Source organism: Sorex fumeus, unplaced genomic scaffold (assembly GCF_029834395.1).
Source record: "Sorex fumeus unplaced genomic scaffold, SorFum_2.1 ptg000162l, whole genome shotgun sequence".
NCBI classification, from domain to species: Eukaryota; Metazoa; Chordata; class Mammalia; order Eulipotyphla; family Soricidae; genus Sorex; species Sorex fumeus.
Window position 1 is genome coordinate 1504655 of NW_026606219.1, and position 22147 is coordinate 1526801.

The following is a 22147-nucleotide window of genomic DNA, read 5'->3' on the forward strand; positions in this document are numbered from 1 at the left end:
TCGAATATGCTATGGCGAGCTTGCGGGGCTCTGCCTCATGGGCAGGATACTCTCGTTAGCTTGCTGGGCTCTCTGAGAGGGGCAAAGGAATCGAACCTGGGTTGGTGTATGCAAGGCAGACGCCCTACCCTCTGTACTATCACTCCAGCCTTAAAGTGAATAAAGCCACTGAAACATTCAGTCCTGAACCTATATTGGGGAGCAAGGATCATGTGGGGTCAGCAAATATGCAAGTAGACCACAGGAAGTCAGAAAGAATTATTAAGTTATCAACAGGTAAGAGTGGGACACCTAGGAGAGAAAAATATGACATGGCCTATCACAGAAGTTATTGGGTTTTTTGTTTTTTTAGAGCGGGGAGGCCACACCTAACTCTTCATGGATTGTTCCTGGTTGTGCTTGGGGGATCCAGTGAGCCAGGAATTGAAACCAGGTTAGCCATGTACAATGCCTGTGCCTCACTGGCTGTACACTTTGGCTCTAGGGCAAAAGTTCTTGGACAATACCTCTTATCCCTCTTGGACAATACCTCTTATCCCAGGGGACATTTGGCAATGACTGGAGTTACTTGATTGTCTCAACAGTGTGGAGTGCTACTGGTATCTAGTGATTAGAGGCCAACGATACAGCTAAACACCCAATGATTTTGCACACAACAGAGAAGAGACCAATTGTGCCTAAGTAGAGACACATTGTCCTTATTAAATGGTTTTTAGGGGTTTTGGCCTCAGAATCCCTATTGTTAAAAATTGAGGCTATCTGGGACAGAGTGATAGTACAGTAGGTAGGGTATCTGCCTTGCATCCTGCAGACTTAGGTTCCATTCTCTGCAACCCATTTGTACCCCCAAGCCCCAGACCCACCAACACAGAGCCAGAAGTAAAACCTGAGCACTGAAGGGTATGGCCACCCCCTAAAAAAACAAAATTGAGGGCATTTCAAGACCCATGTCCGTGTAGTCCATCACACTTGTAAGAGCGAATAATCAAGTTGTAAAAATAGTTTTTAAATTTTAACCCCTGGAGGTCTGCTGAGCCTGCGTCAAAGTCTTGGGATCACAGTTTGAGAATCTCTGGCCTGGTGTTTAATAAAGTCACCCAGCTCTGGAACTGGGTGAAATTTCTGAGTCCAAACTAAAGCTCAGCTACTTACCAGCTGGAGCAAAATGAACCAATGCCTCAGTCTGTCCCGTTGCTGCCTACGGACAAGATATCTATCGCCTTAAGGGTGCTGTTGACTACAATAAAGCACATAAACAGGGATGATTGTTGCTTATTTTTATTAAGTTGCACTACACGTGGCCTGAGGCTGACCTCAATTTGCAGAGAAACTAGTTTGGGTAGGAAAGCTGCCCACAGGCCCTGGAGGTAGCACCCTCTTTTGTAATGAATTTTTACTGAGGGTACTGCAGTGAAGGAGGGGCTTACAAAAACTCCCAGAGCAGATGTCTGCATTTCCCACCAGTGCATCCGATCAGACCAAGAACTTTCGCTTGCTGAGCATACCTGCTTCTGCCTCCACCTTGTGCACACTGCCACTTGCCTTGACTCAACCCGGTGTCATACTCCCAAAAGACATTTGTGTCTTAGTTCCCAACCAGCCGGGATCAGTGCTCATGGATGGCTAACATCCGACGTATCTGAGCAGGGGAGCCGTTTCCAAGATGGCAGGAGCCCCCATCCCCCGCCCCCCGTTGAACTTGGCTGCAGAGCATGCCCGCTTCTGCCTCCACCTGTGCACACAGCCGCTTGCCTTGACTCAACCCGGTGGTACACTCCCAAAAGACGTTTGTGTCTTAGTTCCTAACTAGCCGGGATCGGCGCTCGTGGTCGGATGGCTGATATCCGACGCATCAGAGCAGGGGAACCGTTTCCAAAATGGCAGTAGGCCCCTCAGTTTGGGGGGCTCCGCTTCCGGTTCCGGGATCAGAGTCCGGAAGTGGCACTTGAGGGGGAGCTTCCCATCTCTCGTTGCGTTAGTTGAGAAGAGGCGAGCGACGATGGCGGAGGTCCCGGTCCTGGCTGCGGCAGTGGCCGAGGACTCGGAGGAAAAGGAGGAAGTCGTGCCCAGCCTGGCGAACCAGTGGGACGGTGTCGAGTCTCGCGGTAGTGGGCGACATCGTCCACTGAGGGTCGGCGAAAGCTGGTGAGGCAGGGCTGCGAGCGGAGCTTCAGCTGAGGGGGTCGGTGGGGGATCGTGGCTGCCGAGGTACGCCAGAGAACTGCCCAGGGGGGCGGGACGCGGCTCGCGGGACGGAGCCCTGAGGAGGTTCCAGCGGGCGGATCTCCCGATCCGGGGAAAGAGGCGGGGCCCCTGTTCTAGTGCTTAGTGCCTGAGTGAGTACAAGACGGGTTTGTTGTGGTGAAGCAGACGCGGGGCCTGGGAAGAAACAGTCACGGGCCTGCTCGGTGGAACTGGGAAGAACGCAGTCTCTGCCTCGCAGGCTGAGGGACCTGGTCTGCGTGGCGTACCGAAGCACCTGAGGTGGGGGCGGGGGTCGGCTAGCCGCTGCGCACCCCCGAACCGAGGCCAGTCCGGTGACGTCAGGCAGAAGAGCGCAGAGCTAGCCTGGGGGGCGGGCGGGGGGCGGGAGTCGGGGCCTGCGCGATACGCGGAGCTGGCGCCTGGGAACGAGGCTTGTGACGTAAGCCGGGGGCGTGTCCTGAGACCGTGGCAAGACTGCAAAGGGGAGGTGATGCCTGAGAAGCAGAAAATGGCGCCTGCGAATGAACAAAATTTGTGACGCGGCTAGGTTTTTGCCTCTGCCGGAGGTCTTCCCTGGACGGGAGGAACGTGCAGGTGATTGGCGAGGGAGGGATCCTCGGTGTGTTTTCTGTGTTCCTACCGTTTTGTAGAGGGCGGCGGGGGGCGGGAATCGCTGTTTTAAAAATGTCAACGCGTACCTGGATAAACCCGCTAGTTTTTCTTGCATTCTTTGCTTAACCAATGCTTGAACTGTATTATTTCTGGGTTCTATTCTATTCCTCGCCGACTTGCGTCTCTTATCTGAGATTGCGAGATGCGTAAGGTTTTAAAAGGTGATACAAAATGTTTGCGTAGCCCAGATTGATGGACATGCTATTAAAATAAATGGCCAGTGCGCTTCAAAATGTCAAGGTCGTGAAAGACAAAGGATGAAGAACTGTTCCAGATTGAAGGAATTAACGAGTCTTGATAACTAAATGCAACGTGTGATCCTGCATCGGATCCCGGAGCAGGAAAAATAAATTTTTTAAAGCCAGGTTTTATTTTTTTCTCATAAGATTAATAAAAGATGTTGATGGGAAATTGGTGAAATTTGAACAAGGGTGGGAGGCTATTGAAATGGTATTGCTGATTTCTTGCTTTTGCCCCTTGGCTAATGAAAGAGAATGCTTTGCCTTTCGTGTATAATCGAAATAATTTAGGGGTGAAGAAGCATCGTGTAAGCGGCTTGCTCTCAAGTGGTTGAAAAGATAGCGTATTTCAAAGTGTGTTTAAAGAAAATGCTTGAACAACTGGGTAACATGTTATATTTGGCGAGTCTGAATGAAGGGTCTATGGGAATGCTTTGTATTATTTTTCCTTTTTTCCCGCCGGAGTACTTATTTCAAAGTAAAAACTTCATGATGATAAACAAAACTTTGTGAATTCAGCACCCAGGTGAGGATTTATAACCATTACTTTTTAAAAAAAGCTCTCCTGCTACCCTCCCAGATGAAAAATCTCCTTTGCATCACAGGAAACGATCTGGAAATTTGAATTTCGTTAAACGGTTGCCTGCTACAGTATGCATCCCAGAGTGGTATTTGTAGTATTTTATTTTATGAAGATAAATATGAAATATTGCTATGATAACGTGTCATATCAATTGATGTGTAGTGTACACATGACGTCATTGTAGCCTTGGTAGTTGGTTTGAGGTGGTTTCTTGTGAAGGTACAATTTTTTAAAATCTCCCCTGTACATAGCAGTTTTTTAAAAAATGTAATTCATGCTCAACTATCACTCAAAAACCTTTTACCAACGTCCATGTCATGCAATGTAAATGCCAAGATTCTTCAGGTCCTGTTTGAGAGGCTCTTCCTTAGGAAGGAAGCTGTTCTCCCTCCCTCCCATTTTTTCTTCAATTACTTTCGTCGTCACTTTCTCCATCCGGCCATATTACACTTCTGCTGGTCCTCAGGTTTACTCATTTTTACAACGTTTGTAACATTACTAATGAAATACATGTCCCCATTACTGCAAAGGCAGGCAGATGTTCCTAGATTGGTTTTATTAATCCATGCAATATTTTTTTTCAAACCATCATTCTTTAGTTCTACAGCAAGGAAAAACCTCAACCTATTCTGAGCATAAACAATAACAGGTATGTAGTTATAAATCTTTGAGAGGGCAGTGGGTCCTTTCCTTCGCACCTTACCCCATTTTCACAGCCTTGTGACAATACTCTTTCTTAAATTACCCTTGGTGTGGTTTTCCTTTTGTCTTCTTAAAATTGTTTGGAAACTAGTGATTGCGGTTGCACAGCATTGTGAATATACTCAATGTCACTGAATTGTTCATTTTGAAATGGTTAATCTTATGTTAATGTGAATTTTAAAATTACGTTGTGTCAATAAAAAAATACCCCACCAGTGTTGATTCAGTATAGAAGCCAGTTTATCTCTGCTATTTTAATGTCATGAAGCAAGTTTGCCTAATTCCTTTTTTTTTTTACAGGCTTATCTATTTAGGTGTAGGAGCAAGTCTTCTCAGAGGTTCTGCAATTTGCCAACCATTTCATAAATATTTGCAGCAGTGGTCAGGAAATTTGTGTTAATAAAGCATTTTGAAGTCATTAACCTCAAATTATATTCCTACTATCAATATTTTCACTTCTATTTTTTGTCAGCTGGGGGAATTTCGGGGAGGACAGTTAATTTAGCCATATGAACTTAATTTCTAGGAATAGCTTATATTTTAGGAGTACATTCAAGTCTGTGATTGACAAATAACAGCTTCCTTGGCAAATTTCAGTTTCCCTTTTTGAGAACGAGCTATCTACAAACAGTTAAATCAGGGATAGCTAGGGGAATCTCTGGAACGTCTTTACAGGATGTGGATAGTTTCCTGACAGGTAAGGAAGGCATGGGATTCTCTTTGTTTATGTAAAGGAAGCGGACATAATCATATTGTGGCAGCAATAAAATATATGAAGGAAAACCAGCAATGTCTCACTGTAACCAAGTTAAAGACTAACCTAGAGGAACAACAACTGGTCAGAGTCATCGGAACTGAAGATACTGTCTATAGAAATGAGCTTACATGGGATGGGGGTGGAGGGTGGTCAGGGTCCTTGGGACACCTGTGGAGGGAAGCAGGCTCTCTGATGGTGGGTGTGGTGTTGGGATGATGTATGTTTAAGTTGTTCACATACTGTGAAGTGATTACCTCAATAGGTTCCATCTTCTCATAGAGACAATAAAAAGAAGATCAAAGAAGATAAGAAAATTATAATTTGTCTTACCGCTTATTAGGGCAAAACTATATCTTTGTGTTATCACCCAGGCATAGGTAGAGGCTAGGGCCAAGGGAAAGCACATGTTCAGTGGTAAAGTACATGCCTTATGTGTTTGTCTCAGCTAGCTTTGATCCCTAGCACCACAAAAGTGAAAACTCCAAATTGAACTTAATTCTGAATTTTGGAGTTTGAATATGGGGAATATAAATCAAGAATATCTGTTAGACAAGGTTTAATTTGAAGTTTAAAAGTATTTGTAGTTAGCTACGTGAGAAATTACATAGTGATTTTAGAAATTAATGCAGTGATTCTAAAAAAAACAGACTGGTAACTTTTTTTGGTTTGGGAACCACACTCGATGCTATTCAGGAGTTAACTCCTGCTTCTGCACGTTTAGGAATTACTCCTGATGGTGCTTGGGTTGAAACTGGGTCTGCCATGTGCCCTACCTGCTATATATCGCTCTGGTGCCTATTTGTAGCAACTTTTCTTCCCAAGCAAGAAATCTCTTTTAAAATGAAGGCCCGAAAGATAATATAGATGGTTAGGGCACTTGCCTTGCATGGGTCCAACCCCAGGTTAATCCTTGCCGCAGTTCGACTGCCCTACTCACAGCTGGGTGTGGTGCCTCCCTAAAAAAGGAGAGGGTGTCAAAAAAGCTCCAGGCATAAACAGTGGAACAAGAACTTTTAATCTGGGCATAAATGTCTTTTTTACAGAAAAAGGTTCAAAATTATGATTTTTCTCCTCTGGTATATTACTCAGTGAAAGGTCTTATTCCTAATATGCCTTTATATATGTATTATCTAGGTTTATATATGTAGTACATTTAAGGAGATAATACGTTTATCTTCTGAAAACTAAACTTTGGCACACAAATCATACCTCTTAATGTTCATATTTTGATTCTTTGTAATTGTACCATGATATGAATTATTATCTTAACCAAAAAAAACCCTTTTTTAGCCACAAGAGAAAATAAGAACAATATATTCAGTAATGTTTTCCATAAGCACATATTTCAGAACATTTTTAAAAAACCCAATGAAGACTTTGATGAGATAGTAATTTGTCTATATACAAGCAGTGAGAAATTAGAAAATTAAAAATTTGAAAGACCCTATTTATAATAGCACCAAAATTAGGGCTGGGAATAAATATAACAGCACTGCTGCTTTTTATTCAACAATAATGACTCATGACTACCACCCGGGCCAACAGACTGTGAGACATCCTTATCTCAGAGGTGGTCTCAAAAATGTTTTTAAGAGCCTTTGACGTCAAAAAAATAATAGTAATATTTTGTGAATACTTGTGCAACTTCAGTCTTTTATGAAGTGTTTAGAAATTTAGGTTGTAGCAGGTCCGGTGATTTTGTTCATTGTAATAAAAATGATCTTGATGTTCATTTTCCCTCAAAAGCTTTTGAAATTGAATAATGACTTCCTTTTAATTGAAGGTACACATACATAAGTTTTATCTAACCTCAAAGACTGTTAGTGGAGGCAAAGCCACGAGGATGGGGGTGGGAATGTATGGTGGAGGGTAGATTTGATGATGGGGTCTTACATGTACGAGGTGGGAGGTTATATCCTTTGCATGCGTAATGTGTGACGGGAAGGGGGGGATCAGTGCAACAGCCCCCAACAACAAAACTGAACAAGACATTTTCCTATTTGCCTGTTGAGAGGGCTTGGGGTTATTGCCAGATTTTTTGATCCTTTTATAAACAAAATTGCCATTTTAAAGGATCTCACAGGACTTAACTTGCTGGAAAACGTAATGTTAACTGTTTTCATGATTTTGTAATTTTCAAATTACTATTTATTAAGCTTTTTAAATATCCAGGACAGTTTTCTATGTCCTGATAAATTCCATAGTAGAGCAAATATGTGAGGGTGTGGACCCAGGGATGGCATATCCTTACCTGAGTGTGTGTTTTGTTTTTCTGTGGGGGCAAATGCTTTGTATTCAAGAGCCCCAGTTTCATCTCCAGCACCACATACTCCCTTGAAGACCTCTGATCTGGCCCAAAGTTGCCCCTTCCCCCCAAAAAAATAAAGGAGAGAGCAAAAACAGGAGATTAATGAACAGAAGCTCAGAAACTATGAGTCAAAAATAAACCTTAATACAAACATGAAAACTGGTGATATGTATTCTTGAAGGAAAACAGTTCCTTTAGCATTTTAAATTCATTTCAGTTTGAAGAAATTTCTAGAAATTAATAGATTTCATCTACATTATTATATTTTTCAATAATTCGCCAAATAAACCCTGTGATGTCAGGTGCAGATAACATTTTGAGCCTAACTGTGTTACTCCACAGTTTATATAAGTGAATTGTTCTGTAATAAAACTTCAGGATTCTCAGTACTATGGGTATTTGGCATTCATAAACAGGTTTTCTTTTTGCTTTTTGTACCACACCTGGCAGTGCTCAGGGCTTCCTTGTGGTTCTGCTCTCAGAGATCACTCCTGGTGGGCTCAGGGCACAATAAGGAGTGTTGGGAATTGAACCTGGGTCAGTCACGTGCAAGGCAAATGTCCTATCCACTGTATTATCTCTCTGTCCCCCGTGGAACTTATAAAAAATATATTGAATGCTAGTCACACCACCAGGTGTGGCCCCAAAACAAAAATACTGAGTCCTGGGGAAATTAATTTTGAGATATATTTCAGGTATAACATTGAATTTTGGGATATACACGAAGCTTGTCATTTTGACATTGGTTGAGATGTCTAGTCTCATAACCACAGGAAGTAGTTCCACTAACAGTAGTTCCCTTACCTGTCTGGTCCAGGTTCCTCGTGGAGCAGAGCTGGTACAGTCAGTGGGAAGAATACGTGCAGGGACAAGACCGGGATTTCAGCTACTTCCCTGGTCCCATCGATAATGCTCGACTTTTCGAAGGTACCAGGCCTCTACTTCTCAATGTCAGACTAGCCCCGGAGCTTTTGTCCCTTTTGTCCCCACAAATGAGCATAAGCCCTTTACAGTGCTAGATCATTGGTGAGATGGCCAGAGTGACTCATTACTCTTCCTGATTCTTCTAATGTCTCCTGCAGACCGGGTAAACTGGTGCCTCAGAAAGGGACTGGTGGAAGGTAGAGATTATATACTGCTCCCAGCAGATGCTTGGTTTTGCCTTCTCAAGTGGTATGGTATAGAGCGTGGCCAGCCGCCCATTGAACGCAAGGTATAGTGGGATGAGTGGTTGCTGGGGGAACAGATTCTGTTTGGAGTTAGGGGGAGGGTAGAAGGAAGGTTTTACAGACCCAGGGTGAATCTGAACCCTTGTATTCTGTGTGATTCTGCCTATGTGATTCTGCCTATGCTGTGTCTGCACTCCCCCTTTCTTGGACCATAGCCACCTTGTTATGTCCCCTTTGTGTACTCACCTGTATGTGTTCCCTGTATGTACCCTTAAATATTTACACATCACATATAGGCCTGTGTGTCAGCTCCTCTGGTCTCAGAGGTCATTGTGACATCTCTGTATCCTGTATAGGAAACACACTTGTGAATACGTCCTCCACCTTTGCAGGTTGTGGCACTGCCTGGCAGCCTGACAATTGAAGTATACCCAGTAGAACTGCTGCTTATGCGGCACAGTGACATAAACACAACTTACACTGCTCAATTCAGTCTTGCCGATTCTATTGGTAAGTATAATGTTTATGGAATGAATCGGAGTTCCAGCAGGAGGTCAACTCAGATATAGAAGTGCATGGGGGTAGGCTTTGGTCATCTGAGAAAATGGTGGTCAGATATTGGAGGACTGGAAGCACTGTCAGGTTGAAAGAGTACATGAGGAGGCACCCTAGGGTCCTGAGAGTACTTCATGGCTTAGATGGTATGGCAGACGATATCTTCTGATGAGTCTCAAGTCCTTTGTTTTTGACAGTTTGGATATTGAGGGATATGTGGTATATGAGGATGAGCCAGGTCTGATGCTAACATGGATCAGTCATTTGGGGTCCCAGGATGACCCATGATTCTCCACAGAACTTGTGTTGAGCCGAGCTCGAGAGCACTTTGAAGTGAGTACTCAGGACGAGATCCGGCTGTGGGTCAAGAACTCGGAGGGCACTTTTGAGAGGTTGCGCAACACACGTGTCACAGTGTTTGAGGCAGCACTCAAGACGGGGCAGGTAAGGGTGGAGGTGATTGATCTGCTCGCTGACTGTGCCCAGGTTGGGGGAAGGGAGGGCTCAGTGCCTAGAGGTTCCTCCTTGACTGACTCCCACCTCTTCTTCCAAACCAGCTGATCATCATGGAAACCCGGAACAAGGATGGAACTTGGCCCACTGTCCGTGCACGCACCATGTAAGCCCTTGTGGTGTCTGGGCCACAGTGTACTCTCATAATAGATAGATTTCCCCATCTTGTATGGGTCCTCAGCTGATAGTTCTCATCTTCTCCCCAGGAGCAGTGTGCCTGGAGCTCATGAGGACTTCACAGGCCAGCCAGGCATCTGTGGACTTACCAATCTGGGCAACACTTGCTTTATGAACTCTGCCTTGCAGGTTGGGTCATTATGGTTATATCTGGCCAAGGGGTGGGCGTCAAGCATGGTGGTCTGGGGCCAGAGCTGGAGGGGAGGAGAGGAGGGAAATGGATCGAGTTGGAAACTTGTCAGATGTGACATGTCACAGTCCATGGAACATTGATGTCCTCTCCCTCCACCGCCTCATTTCCTTTTCCTTTTAACTCCTAAATTCTACTTTCTCCATCCCCTGTCCCTTTTTACTTTCTTCCTCCTTCTCCTTCCTTCTTGCTTCCTTTTCTCTGTCCATGTTTCCTCTTGTCTTTCTCCTTTCTTCACTCCTGCCTCCTTCAGTGCCTCAGCAATGTACCACAGCTTACCGAATACTTCCTCGACAACCGTTATCTGAATGAACTCAACTTCTGCAACCCACTGGGCATGAAAGGGGAGATTGCAGAAGCTTATGCGGACCTGGTGAAGCAGGCCTGGTCTGGCCACCACCGCTCCATTATCCCCCAAGTGTTCAAGGTGTGTCCCAGCCCTGGGCCGCCCTCTAACCCCTACTTACCTTGCCTCTCCTGGCTCTGCTCTGATGGACCTGTCTGTATTCTCAGAACAAGGTTGGCCATTTCGCATCCCAGTTTTTGGGCTACCAGCAGCATGACTCACAGGAACTGCTGTCATTCCTCCTGGATGGGCTGCATGAGGACCTCAATCGTGTTAAGAAGAAGGAATATGTGGAGCTGTGTGATGCTGATGGGCGACCAGATCCGGTAAGTACTCTCGTCAGACCTCTTATATGGAGAGCCCCATGGAAGTGCTTGAATGTCCCTGGGGTACCCCACCCTCTACTCAACATTACTGCCTACTGGAACTCCAGCACTATCTCACACACACATACACACACACACACACCAAACATTACTGCCTACTAGGACTCCAGCATTATCATCACACACACACACACACACACACACACACACACACATACACAAGCTGCCAGTGAATGCAGACTTTAGCTAACCCTGACTATAAACTATGTACTGTTTGTGACCAGTCCATATCTATTCCAAACAATGGTTTCTCCTGTCCCCACCCCCACTGTACAGGAGGTCGCAGAAGAGGCTTGGCATAACCATAAACGTCGCAACGATTCTGTGATTGTGGACACTTTCCATGGCCTCTTCAAGTCGACACTGATTTGCCCTGATTGTGGCAATGTATCGGTGACCTTTGATCCTTTCTGCTACCTAAGTATTCCACTGCCTGTCAGTCCCAAGAGGGTCATGGAGGTCTTCTTTGTCTCCATGGATCCCCGCCGCAAGCCAGAGCAGGTATGGGGGCAATAGGGTCATAGGAATACAAATGAGGGGTATGTGGTCATAGAGTTTGATTATCTGGCTACACTTCAACATGTCTTGTGCTGATTTCCCCACGTATTTCTACTTTTTAATGGAGCCTGCTTCTCCCTCAGCATAGGATCGTGGTCCCCAAGAGAGGCAAGATCTCGGATCTGTGTTTGGCTCTTGCCAAACACACTGGTATTTCTCCAGAAAGGGTAAGGTTCTGGCAGATAGAGGGAAGGAAGGAGGAGGGTGGGAGTTGCGAGAGAGGCAGAAGGGCCTGGGGAAGTCTTTGCAGACTGACTACTCTCTCCACTCCCATCCCCAGATGATTGTGACTGATGTCTTCAGTCACCGCTTCTATAAGATCTATCACCTGGAGGAGTCTCTGACCGGCATCTTGGATCGTGATGATATCTTCATGTGAGTGAGGGGACCTGGGGTAATAGGGTAACCACCTCCTCTTAACCACCTTCCCCCACACCCTGCCTGCTTCACATGGCATCTGCACTGTGCGAGGCTTTGACCATGACTTTACGAGGGAAGGGGTTTAGGACTGTAGATGGGGGTCGGGCAGTAGTCATTTGACAGGGTGTCAGTCCTTGGTTGCCTTTTTCCTTGTTGGGCAAGGCAGACTCCTTTTTCTTCTGTATCTTATTCAGTATGCATTTAGCACCATCTGCATACCAGATAAGGATCTATTCTCCCTTACTCATGCTGTGGTCCAAAAACCTCAAACATGGGTTTTGAAACAGGGAACACAAAAAATGCTTTCTTTGAGTATGAGAACATTCACAATCCATTTCAAGTTTTTGAGTGAAACAGAAAATGCTTCATGAGTGGAAAAGCACCTTGTAAAACTGAGCAGTTTTCTGAAGATAAAGTGGTTAAAGGCTTGTGGGGGAGGGGGTGGCTTGCATGTGTGAAGCCCTGGATTTCATCCCTAGCATTGCCATCTCCGACGAAATAAAGGAAGTCAAGAAAATGGTTAAATCCTATTGTCACTGGAAATGTTTGTTAATTATGTCAGCGTTCTGATAACCTAAAAGTACTTTATAAGACATCACATGAACGGGGGCTGGAGAGATAGCAGACCGGGTAGGGTGTTTGCCTTGCATGCGGCTGACCTGGGTTCGATTCCCAGCATTCCGTATGGTCCCCTGAGCACCACTTGGAGTAATTCCTGAGTGCAGAGCCAGGAGTAACCCCTGTGCATTGCCAGTGTGACTCAAAAAGAAAAAAAAGTCACATGAACAAGAATCCCATTGTGATCACTTTAACAGTTCTGAAAGTATAGCCATTAAAGACTAACAGGTGATGCTTTAGTTCCTTGAAATGCTGGAGCGATAGTACAACAAGTAAGGTACTTGCCTTGCACTTGGACAACCCTGGTTCAATCCCCAGCACCCCTGATCCTCTGAGCCCCATCAGGTTTGATCCCTGAGTGCAGAACCAGGCGTGGCCCAAAAAAAAAATATTTTCAGACTGTGAAGGGTGGGCAACTGAGATAGAATCCACAAGTCCCTCTTGGAGTGACCTTCTGTGTCCCCTGCCAGATATGAGGTGTCAGGCCGCTCCTCCGCCACTGACAGCTCTAGAGATGACATTGTGCTTCCCATCTATCTGCGGGAGCGCACCCCATCCCGGGACTACCACGGCTCCTACTATGGCCTGATGCTTTTTGGACACCCACTTCTGGTGTCAGTGCCCCGAGATCGGCTTTCCTGGGAATCCCTGTATCACATCATGCTGTACCGCCTTTCGTGAGTCTACCCTTCAGGGAACATGGGAGTGGGCACGAGATACCTTTAATCTGGCTGTCTGGTTGCCGAAACACTACCGTCCTACATCCGAGAGGCACTTAGAGCTTCTCATGACCTGAGAGGAAAAGGTAGGCTTCCTTTCCCCAAATCTCTTGACTTTGCTGCTGTCTCTCATGGGTGATGGTGAGGCAGAGGTGAACCAGACAGATAAGGTCTAGAAGCCTCCTTGGAGAGGCTTGGTTTATCTGTGTTTCTACTGGTGCAGTTTTCATTGTGCCCAAGTCCTTGTTGAAGCAGAGAACAGTGCATTCCCTGTTCTTCATGCTGTACTCCTGGAGCCAGAGAACTAGCTCAAGTGGTTGATTACCACCAGACATGTTAGGCCCTGTGTTCAGTCCCAAGTAGTACTGGACCGAACACCGAACTGTCAGGCCCAGGTGATCAGGAGCAGATGATTTTGTCATCTCTTGAGTCCTTCTGGCCTTCTAAGCAACTGTTTGGATGGGGTTTGCCTGTGGTCTCTTAGCCTAAGCACGATAGACCCTGGGCTCTGCTTCTCTGCCTGTGGGCCTTCCTGGAGAGTCTCCTCTCTGTTTGCAGGCGCTACGTAACCAGACCTGGCTCTGATGATGAGGATGATGGAGATGAGAGAGGTGAGGAGGAAGAAGGCAGGCTTGACAAGAATGTGGCTCTGTTCAAGTGGTTTCCATGGACTGAGTAAGGGTTCATGGATGGGGCATCTGGGGTATGTCTGACCTCCATACACAGGGTCCAGCAGGTGGGGAACGGTAGCAGAGTTCCCTGGGGTTTGTTGACAAAAACGTCAGTTCCCAAATCCGTCTCTGACATTCTCCTTTGTCCTAGCAGACATGGAGGATAAGAGCAGCATGCCCAAGTCTAGTCACATGGCTGGGGCCAGCTGCCAGGAGTTTGGCCTGGAGCAAGCTGGGCCCAGTACTGGAATTGCAGGTGCTAGCCGGGCCCCCATGGACAGCTCCCCTGGACCATCTCATTGGTCCCAGCGGGCAAGGCGCAAGCATCTGTTCACTCTGCAAACCGTTAATTCAAATGGGACCAGCGACCGTTCTCTGTACAACGAAGATACTCGTGGTGTCTCCTTCAGCTGTGAGCCAGGGTTGAGGAGGCGGGAGGTGGGGGTTTACTTTGCAGCAGTACCTCTAACCATCTCCCCTTGCCCCCAGCCCAGCCATACATTGCTCTTGACTGGGACCCGGAGATCAAGAAACGTTACTATGATGAGGTGGAGGCAGAGGTAAACATGACCTGGGGATGAAGAAATCCTTTCATCTTGGGAACCCCTCCCATTCTTCACACTCCGTCCTCCAGTTTATCCAAGTGGTGGCCGCAGAGTTCCCAGGGTCCCTTATCCCCCACATCAGAGTCCATGTTATTAAATTCTTGGGGTGTATCTTCCACCTCTGCTTGCTCTCACTCATAGTCATCCTCCTCCTGGTTGTTGCTCCTCAACCCTAGGGCTATGTGAAACATGACTGTGTGGGCTACGTGCTGAAGAAGGCTCCAGTGCGGCTGCAGGAGTGCATTGAGCTGTTCACCACTACTGAGATTCTGGAGAAGGAAAATCCGTGGTAAGGGTTCAGTGTTTGGCTGGGGTTGGGGGGACTTTTGTTGGGTGGGATGCCCTGCCCTGGTCCTTGTTAGCTCTATACCCTCCTTCCTTTCTCCTTCACTTCAACATCCTACCAGCTCCATGAAAATGGTTACCATTTTTCTACCCCAGAGCCTTTGTCTATGCTCTTCCTTCTCATAGGAATGTTCTTCCTCCAGTTTTCGACACGACTTGGCTTCTCCTATTCTTTGCTAAGGTCTCCAACCAGATGTCATTTCAGAGAGACCTGCTTTTTCCGTCCTGTCCCAAGCCAGTCTTCCCCAATCCTTCATCTTCCCCCTCTCTCTGTTCGGGCCCTTTACTTGCTTTCCAGTGTGTTAACACCACTGAACAGGGTGATGTCGAACCCTAGAAGGGAAAGGTTCTGTGTTGGCTATTTGTCTCTTCTCACTGATTCTAATGGTGATGGTTGTGCAGTAGATGATCAGTAGGACCTGGGAGAATACATGAAAGGAGGGAGTGGGGGAGAAAGAGAGTGAGAGAGTCCAGGCTTAGAAAATAAGAGCAGCCTCTCCATGCTGCTGAGAGAGAACCAAAGTACAAAGTGGTGCTGAAGGCTTTCACAGTTAACAGACACCTGGCAAGTGAACCAATGAATAAAGTTGGAAGGGAGAGAGGCATAAGAGGGCACTGTTGTCATATTAGCATCTCCCAGGTCCGAAACTAAACATACACACAAACACAGAAACCGGGCTTTGGATGAGTGGTGGCTGGGCTTTTCACACTGAGGAGTACCAACTCGAGTGCCAGGTAAACTTGGGAGCGACCATAGCACATGAAGGAGGAAGGCCACTAAGAGCACACAGTGGTTTCTCAGAAAAGACTTGTGCACCAACTTCTGCAGGTACTGCCCCTCGTGCAAAAAACACCAGCTGGCCACCAAGAAGCTGGACCTGTGGATGCTGCCTGAGACACTCATTATCCACCTGAAGCGCTTTTCCTACACCAAGTTCTCTCGGGAGAAATTGGACACCCTTGTGGAATTTCCTCTTCGGTCTGGGCTGGGCATAGTGGTGGTGACAGGGTTTGGTGGGGGGTTGGGGTGGGGGGAGAGAAGGGGGCACACTGGCTCTGACTGTTCCCATTCACAGGGACCTGGATTTCTCCAGGTTCGTCATCAAGCCGAAAAATGGGGAATCCCCGGAACTCTACAAATACGATCTCATTGCTGTTTCCAACCATTATGGTGGCCTGCGTGATGGACACTGTATGTGTCAGGCTATGGTGGGGGCATTCTGGGAGTGGGTCAGGATAGCCTTAATGGGTAACTAGATAGAGCACCAGTGGTGAGATCCTTTGGGTGAGAGGAGGCAGAGGGAATCTGGATACTTCTTAGGGGGAAGGATGGTAGAGCCCCCCCCCAACCCGTTTTTTTTGTCTTTGGGCCACACCCATTGGTGCTCAGGGCTTACTCCTGGCTCAGTGCTCAGGAATCACTCCTGATAGGCTCAGGAGACCATATGGGATGCCTGGGAGTGAAAGGCAAGCTCCCTATCCACTGTACTATATCACCCTGGCCCCTCCTCTCCCTTTCATATAGACACGACTTTCGCCTGTAACAAGGACAGTGGCCAGTGGCACTACTTTGATGACAGCAGTGTCTCGCCTGTGAATGAGAATCAGATTGAGGTGTGTCTTTTGTTCTCTTTTGTGACCCCTTCTGCTTCTTATGCTTCCCCACTGATCCCTGTTCTCTCCCGTAGTCCAAGGCTGCCTACGTGCTCTTCTATCAACGCCAGGACGTGACTCGTCGCCTGCGAAGCCAGTCTGTGGCATCTTGCTCTCCTGTGGTATCCCCTACTTGTGGTTCCCCACCCAGCACTGATTCCATGGACGTAAACTAAACGTTCCTGACCCGTCACAGGGAAGGAAGTTAACTCTACTCTCTTTCTTCGGTCATCTCCCCATCCTTCAGTTATCTCCCCAGTTCACCCAGTACACCCCAGTTCTCCCCAGTTCACTCCAGTTCTCATACCCGCGTTGAGCGCGCCATGCCAGGCATCGCAGTTGTGACTCTTGTTCTCTTGTGCGGCCATTTTTTGCTTTTTTTTACCCCGGGGTTGAAGTGGTTGCTTGTCCCCTGGGCAGTGTGTTCCCCAAGCCTGTGTTTGCCCTGTGGAGCATTAACCCTCCCATTAACCCTCCCACTTACTCTCTATTTATGGTTGTTCCCTTCCTCTGTCCTTAACCCTGGGATGTTCTGAGGAGGTGATGGTGGGTGCACCTGAACACAGAGTGTATTTTCTTACTGAGGACGCTGTACCTTCCCTTCCCTATATATAAAAGTGACGGTGTGTTGCAGCTGTTTGCTTCTGTGTGCTTCTTGAATGCATGGGCTGTGAACAGCACTGCTCTGAATGCTTGTTTAGCACCGGCTGTGTACTTGGTGCTACTCTTAAGTGCATTCAAAGCACCATCTGTGTGTTAGACACAGTTCCCAGCATCTCTAGTTTTCCAGAACCTTTGCTGCATACTGACTTCATAATCCTCACAACCATCTTATGCAGGAGTTGTCATTTCAGTTTCTAATAGGGAAACTGGGGTACAGGGGTCAAGTACTTGTTCAGGTTCTGCTGAAATGTCAGTACACATTCTTAGTTACCCTGGAACTGGTTCCCGGATGAGGGGTTTGACCTACCGGACCCCAAACTGAAATCTTTGTATCATGTGACGACAGCTGACGTAGAAAGGGGTGTAACTGTAGCAGACAAGTATCCATGTGGGCATATGTGTGGTTTCTGGGCATAAAGATAGTAAGCAGACCACCATATGGCGTTCCCTGAGAAGAACACTATAGAGGTGGTATATCTAGCCCAAAGCAGCTAATTTAATAGGACAGTTGTGCTGTGTCTGTCCTATAAGTAGCTCCTCCCTCTTTCCATTATGGGCCCAGCTCTCCCATCAAATAAGGTCCCTCCAACCTTAATCCAGAAAGAGTTACTGAGTTGTGAGTGTGGTGTGTTTGTGAGCAGAAACCATTTAAGCACTGAGCCACTCCCACCTGACCTGCTTTACAAGTGCCAATCCCACTTCTGAGAAATGACTTGTGGGAACAGTTGGTGGAATGGATTGGATAAACGTAAACTTTCTATATATAAGAGGCCTCTCAACCCTTAACATTAAGAGGAACATTTTGATCAGTAGTAGTTACGTGACAGATGCCAGAGTAGGGGGCTTCAACGTTCCCACCAAACAGCTACCTTTCTGCGGGACCTGGCAAGACCCACTTTGAGGGCCTCTTGCTTCCAACATTACTACACACAAACTCCCTAGTAGCACCACTGACCTGGAAAAGAATCAGGAAAGTTTCTATAAGAAACTCCAATTTAAACAGCCTCAAGAAAGAAAGTAATAGAGCTAGGGATGTGGATCAGTGGTAGACTATATACCTGGCATGTGTAAGACCCTGGGCCAGATGTCCGGTACCACAAACACATATACACAAAAATCCAACACCAGTGCCTAGATCCAGAAACTAAAAAATCCCATCAATCCTTTATATACAGTGATTTAAGTACTCTGACCGGTTTTGCAGATTAAAAAAATAGGCATATACCTTTAATATCTGTATTGTAAACCATAATGCACAAAAGTGGAGGGAGGGAGAGACAGAGATAGAGAGAAGAAGAAGAAAAGTGCCTGCCATAGAGGTGAGGGCTGGGTGGCAGGAGGGAGACTGGGGACATTGGTGGTAGGAAATGTACACTGGTGAAGGGACGGGTGTTGGAACATGATACGACTGAAATCCAATCATGAACTTTGTAACTGTGTACCTCACTGTGATTCAATTAAAAAGACTATTATTTTTTTTAAAAAAATAGGCATAAATAACTAGAGCAATATATCTGTTGGTTTGGGGGCCATACTGGGAATGCTCAGGCTTACTCCTGACTCTGCTTAGGAGTCACTCCTGGCTGTGCGTTGGGGACCAAATGCAGTGCCAGGAATGAAACTCAGTTTTCATGTATAAGACAAGTACCTTAACCCCTGTAATTGTCTCCTCAGGCCCAGAATGGGTGTTAATTGCATGAGGAAGCCCTTATTACCTATGTCTAATCAGTCCTGGACAGTCCTAAAATGAATCAGTTTAAAACAAACTTCCCCCAAAGCCCTGAGATATGGTTGATAGAACTGCTCTGAGGGTAGAGGAATGGATGGGGTGGATAGGACCATTAGGAGAAATCCTGGCACTCGTGGTAGACATGGTCTAGCACCCCCACAAGTATTCATAATAAAATGACAAGCTGGGGAGATAGTACAATGGGTAGGGTTCTTGCCTTGCATGCAGCCAATTCTGCTTTGATTCCCCATAAACCCATATGGTCCTCCAAGCAGTACCAGGAGTAAATTCCTGAGTTCCTCAGTGAAGAGCCAACAGTAACCCCTGAGCATTGCCAGGTGTGACCCCAAAACCAAACCAAACCAAACCCAGACAGTGGTAGAGGGTCTTGAGCACTTCATTGTTGGGAAATGTGCAGTAACTTGGTGCATCAAAACCATAAATGTTAACACTATTGTAACCATGATATTAGCTCCAACAAAATTTAAAATAGGGGGCCAGAGATAGCCAATCCTGGTTTGATCCCCGGCACAGCTATAGTCCCCTGAGTGTAGCCAATTGTGGTTCCCCTCCAAAATAATAAAACAACTTCTTTGATTTGATGGAAGGTATCTTGAAATGACAACATGGGTAAGAATTAGAAAAAATAAATGACAACAAAGACTCAGTTCTCAGACATCAACTTATTTTGGTCATAGAAATAAAACTATAAGTGAACAACCAAAAAAGTAAGACTTTGAAAAATGAAAAGGGTTGAAAAAGATGATGGGAGATGATTCAGAATACTGGAATGCACTTCATTCCAGGCACTGTCTGGTCTCCTAGTACTCCTGGGAGTACCCCTGCCCGACTAAGAAAAGGATAAAGGAAAAGAACCAAGACAAGAGACCCAAAATAGATGTTAGCCAACTATTTGGGGGGGATGCTATATCTGGTGGTGCTCAGGGGTTAGTCCTGGCTCTAAACTCAGGAATAACTTCTGGCTGTGCTCAGGGGATCATATAGGATGTCAGGGATCAAAGCTGGATCAGCTGCGTGCAAGGGGAGCAGCCTATCCACTGTGCTGTTGCTCCAGCTCCAGATTATAAGAAAATTTGAGAAGTCAGTATATGCTCAAGCACCACTGTGTATGACCCTGATGGCCTCCAGGTCTCATCCTGAGCAGCATTGCCCTATTAGTCCTATTACTGAAATATCAGGCCCATATATCCAGGCCTGAGTACCTCAGGAAGAACGCTTAACACTTCTGAGCACTGCTTGAGAGGCACCCCCTTCAAAAAGAAGTCAATGGGGTCAGGGAGATCACTCAAACAGCTTGATTCTGTGCCTAGCATGCAGATGGCCCAGGTTTCATCCTCAGCAATGCGTGTTCCCCCACGCAATATCCTGAGCATTGCAGTTGTGACCCAGTAGTCCCCCACCACACCAAATAATAAAAATGTTGAGAAAGGGGCTGGAGTCATAGTACATCTATCTACTACCAGCTATACTATCACTCCTTCCCTGATAGATTTTTTCTTTTTTTTTTTTTGGCCACCATCACCAATTCAGGGCCTACTCCTGTGCTTGGGTGTTGCTTCTGGCAATGCTTCGGGGACCCTGTAGTGTTGGGGATTCAACCTGGGGCTCCTATATGCAAAGCCTACACTCTAGCCCTTTGCACCATATTTCCAACCCTTGAACACTTGTTGATGGTTGCTGACCAATCAAGGTGAGGGGTTCTGGAGCCAGAGCAATAGTACAGCGGGTAGGGTGTTAACCTTGCATGTGGCCGATCCCTGTTTGATCTTTGGCACATCATATGGTCCCCAGAGATCACCAGAAGTTATCCCTTAGCACAGAGCCAGGAGTAAGCCCTGAGCACTGCTGGGTGTGTCAAGACAAGTAAGTGCTCTACTGCTGAACCACTTCTGTGGTTTCAATGGAAATTTGGTTTTGTTTTTGGACCATACCAGGTGTTGATCAGGATTGATTCCTACAATGCTTAGGAAATCAAATGCTGTTCTGGGGATGAAATGGGGTCAGCAGGGTGCATGGTTGATCTCTTAACCTCTTACTTCTCTTGAGCACCCCCCCAAACATTAATTGCATCTACAATGGTAAATTATTTACAGAAGTTTTCCCTTATTTTACAGACCCATCAGAGAAATAATTTCCTGAAATGCCTTAAAAGAGGGCTTAAAATGCTCAGTAAACCATACTCTAAGAAAGGGTTCTGACATCCTGATTTTGTTGTTTCATTTATAAACACAGGCAGAGTAAATTTAGCATAATTCTAAGGGCCTAGTATTTTCAGAACATTAAATGTACATGGGCTTCAATTTAAAGTTACCAGCTATGTTAGGTTGATCAAGAATCACCCTGTCCTTTGAAGTTTTAAAACCAGGAACTGACGTTTTCTCTCTAGCCCTGAAAGTTCTAGATTGTATCTTCTTCCAATAGATGGCTGTTTCTTCTGTATTGAGAATCTTGTTTGGTCTTACTACCTTCACTAGTTATCATATATGTAACTGCCTGAATATTTTGCCTCAGCACTTTCTGCCTCACTTTGCACTCTCATATTATGGAGATGGCATCATTTTTTCATAATTTGGTTGAGGAGTGCTCAGGTCTTCCTCCTGGCTGCACTTAACGATCACTCCTTGAAGGTTCAGGGGACCATATGGGGTACAGGAGATTGAACCTGGGTCAGATGTGCACAAGGTAAGCGCCTTTCCTGTTGTCCTTTTGCTCCAGCTCTGGATATGACTTCTTTCCTTCAACCACTTGAATCAACTGACTTCAAACTTTCTTTTGTAGCTTCACAACCTCTCTCAGCTTCATAGAACTGAAGACAGTTAGGGTCTTGCTTTGGTTTAGACTTAAGCTTAAGGAAAAGTTGTGGTTTGTTGGATCTTCTAGCCAGACCACTAGAACTTTCTCCCTGTCTGTGGTATGTTTCACTTACTTATTATTTGTGCTCACCTGAGTAACTCTTTTAATTTCCTGAAATATCTTTTCCTTTGTATACACAAGTTGGATATCTTTGACACAGAGGCCTAATTTTTTTGTCTTGTTTGGGGCCACACCTGCTGGTGCTCAGGGCTTACTCCTGGCTCTACTTTCGGGGATCACACCTGTTAGTCTTGGGGGACCAAATGGGATGCTGGAGATTGAACCCAAGTGACTGCAGGTAAGGCAAATGCCATACTCGCTGTACTATTGCTCTAAGCCCAACCTTTTTCAGTTTTTAACAGGTCTTTTTCACTAAGCTTCATTTCTAGGTGTTTTTTTTTTTGAGGGTGTATGTATGTGTGAAGAACTAAAGTTTTTATTGAAATTCATTTAGGAAGATGGAGGGGGTGGGAGAGAGAGTGAGAGAGAG

The 22147-nt window shown here is 46.0% G+C and overlaps 1 protein-coding gene across 1 annotated transcript; it reads left to right on the forward strand.

The window, feature by feature from the left end:
* Positions 1-1984: 1984 nt before the first annotated feature.
* On the forward strand, positions 1985-17024 carry USP11 (ubiquitin specific peptidase 11). Its single transcript, XM_056107359.1, has 21 exons — positions 1985-2145; positions 8284-8393; positions 8549-8679; positions 9028-9145; positions 9489-9634; positions 9748-9809; positions 9910-10009; positions 10324-10497; positions 10584-10742; positions 11079-11303; positions 11444-11527; positions 11641-11735; positions 12869-13075; positions 13676-13728; positions 13943-14200; positions 14278-14348; positions 14570-14682; positions 15568-15717; positions 15815-15930; positions 16264-16352; positions 16427-17024. Exons 1-21 carry the CDS (start codon positions 2000-2002, stop codon positions 16565-16567), a joined length of 2748 nt encoding a protein of 915 aa, XP_055963334.1. The 5' UTR covers positions 1985-1999; the 3' UTR covers positions 16568-17024.
* The last annotated feature ends 5123 nt before the right edge of the window (positions 17025-22147 follow it).

Coding starts and splice junctions, on each gene's coding strand:
- USP11 (XM_056107359.1), top strand. CDS start 2,000: ATGGCGGAGGTCCCGGTCCTGGCTGCGGCAGTGGCCGAGGACTCGGAG. Junction 9,146..9,488: donor CAGTCTTGCCGATTCTATTG/GTAAGTATAATG, acceptor GATTCTCCACAG/AACTTGTGTTGAGCCGAGCT. Junction 11,736..12,868: donor GATCGTGATGATATCTTCAT/GTGAGTGAGGGG, acceptor GTCCCCTGCCAG/ATATGAGGTGTCAGGCCGCT.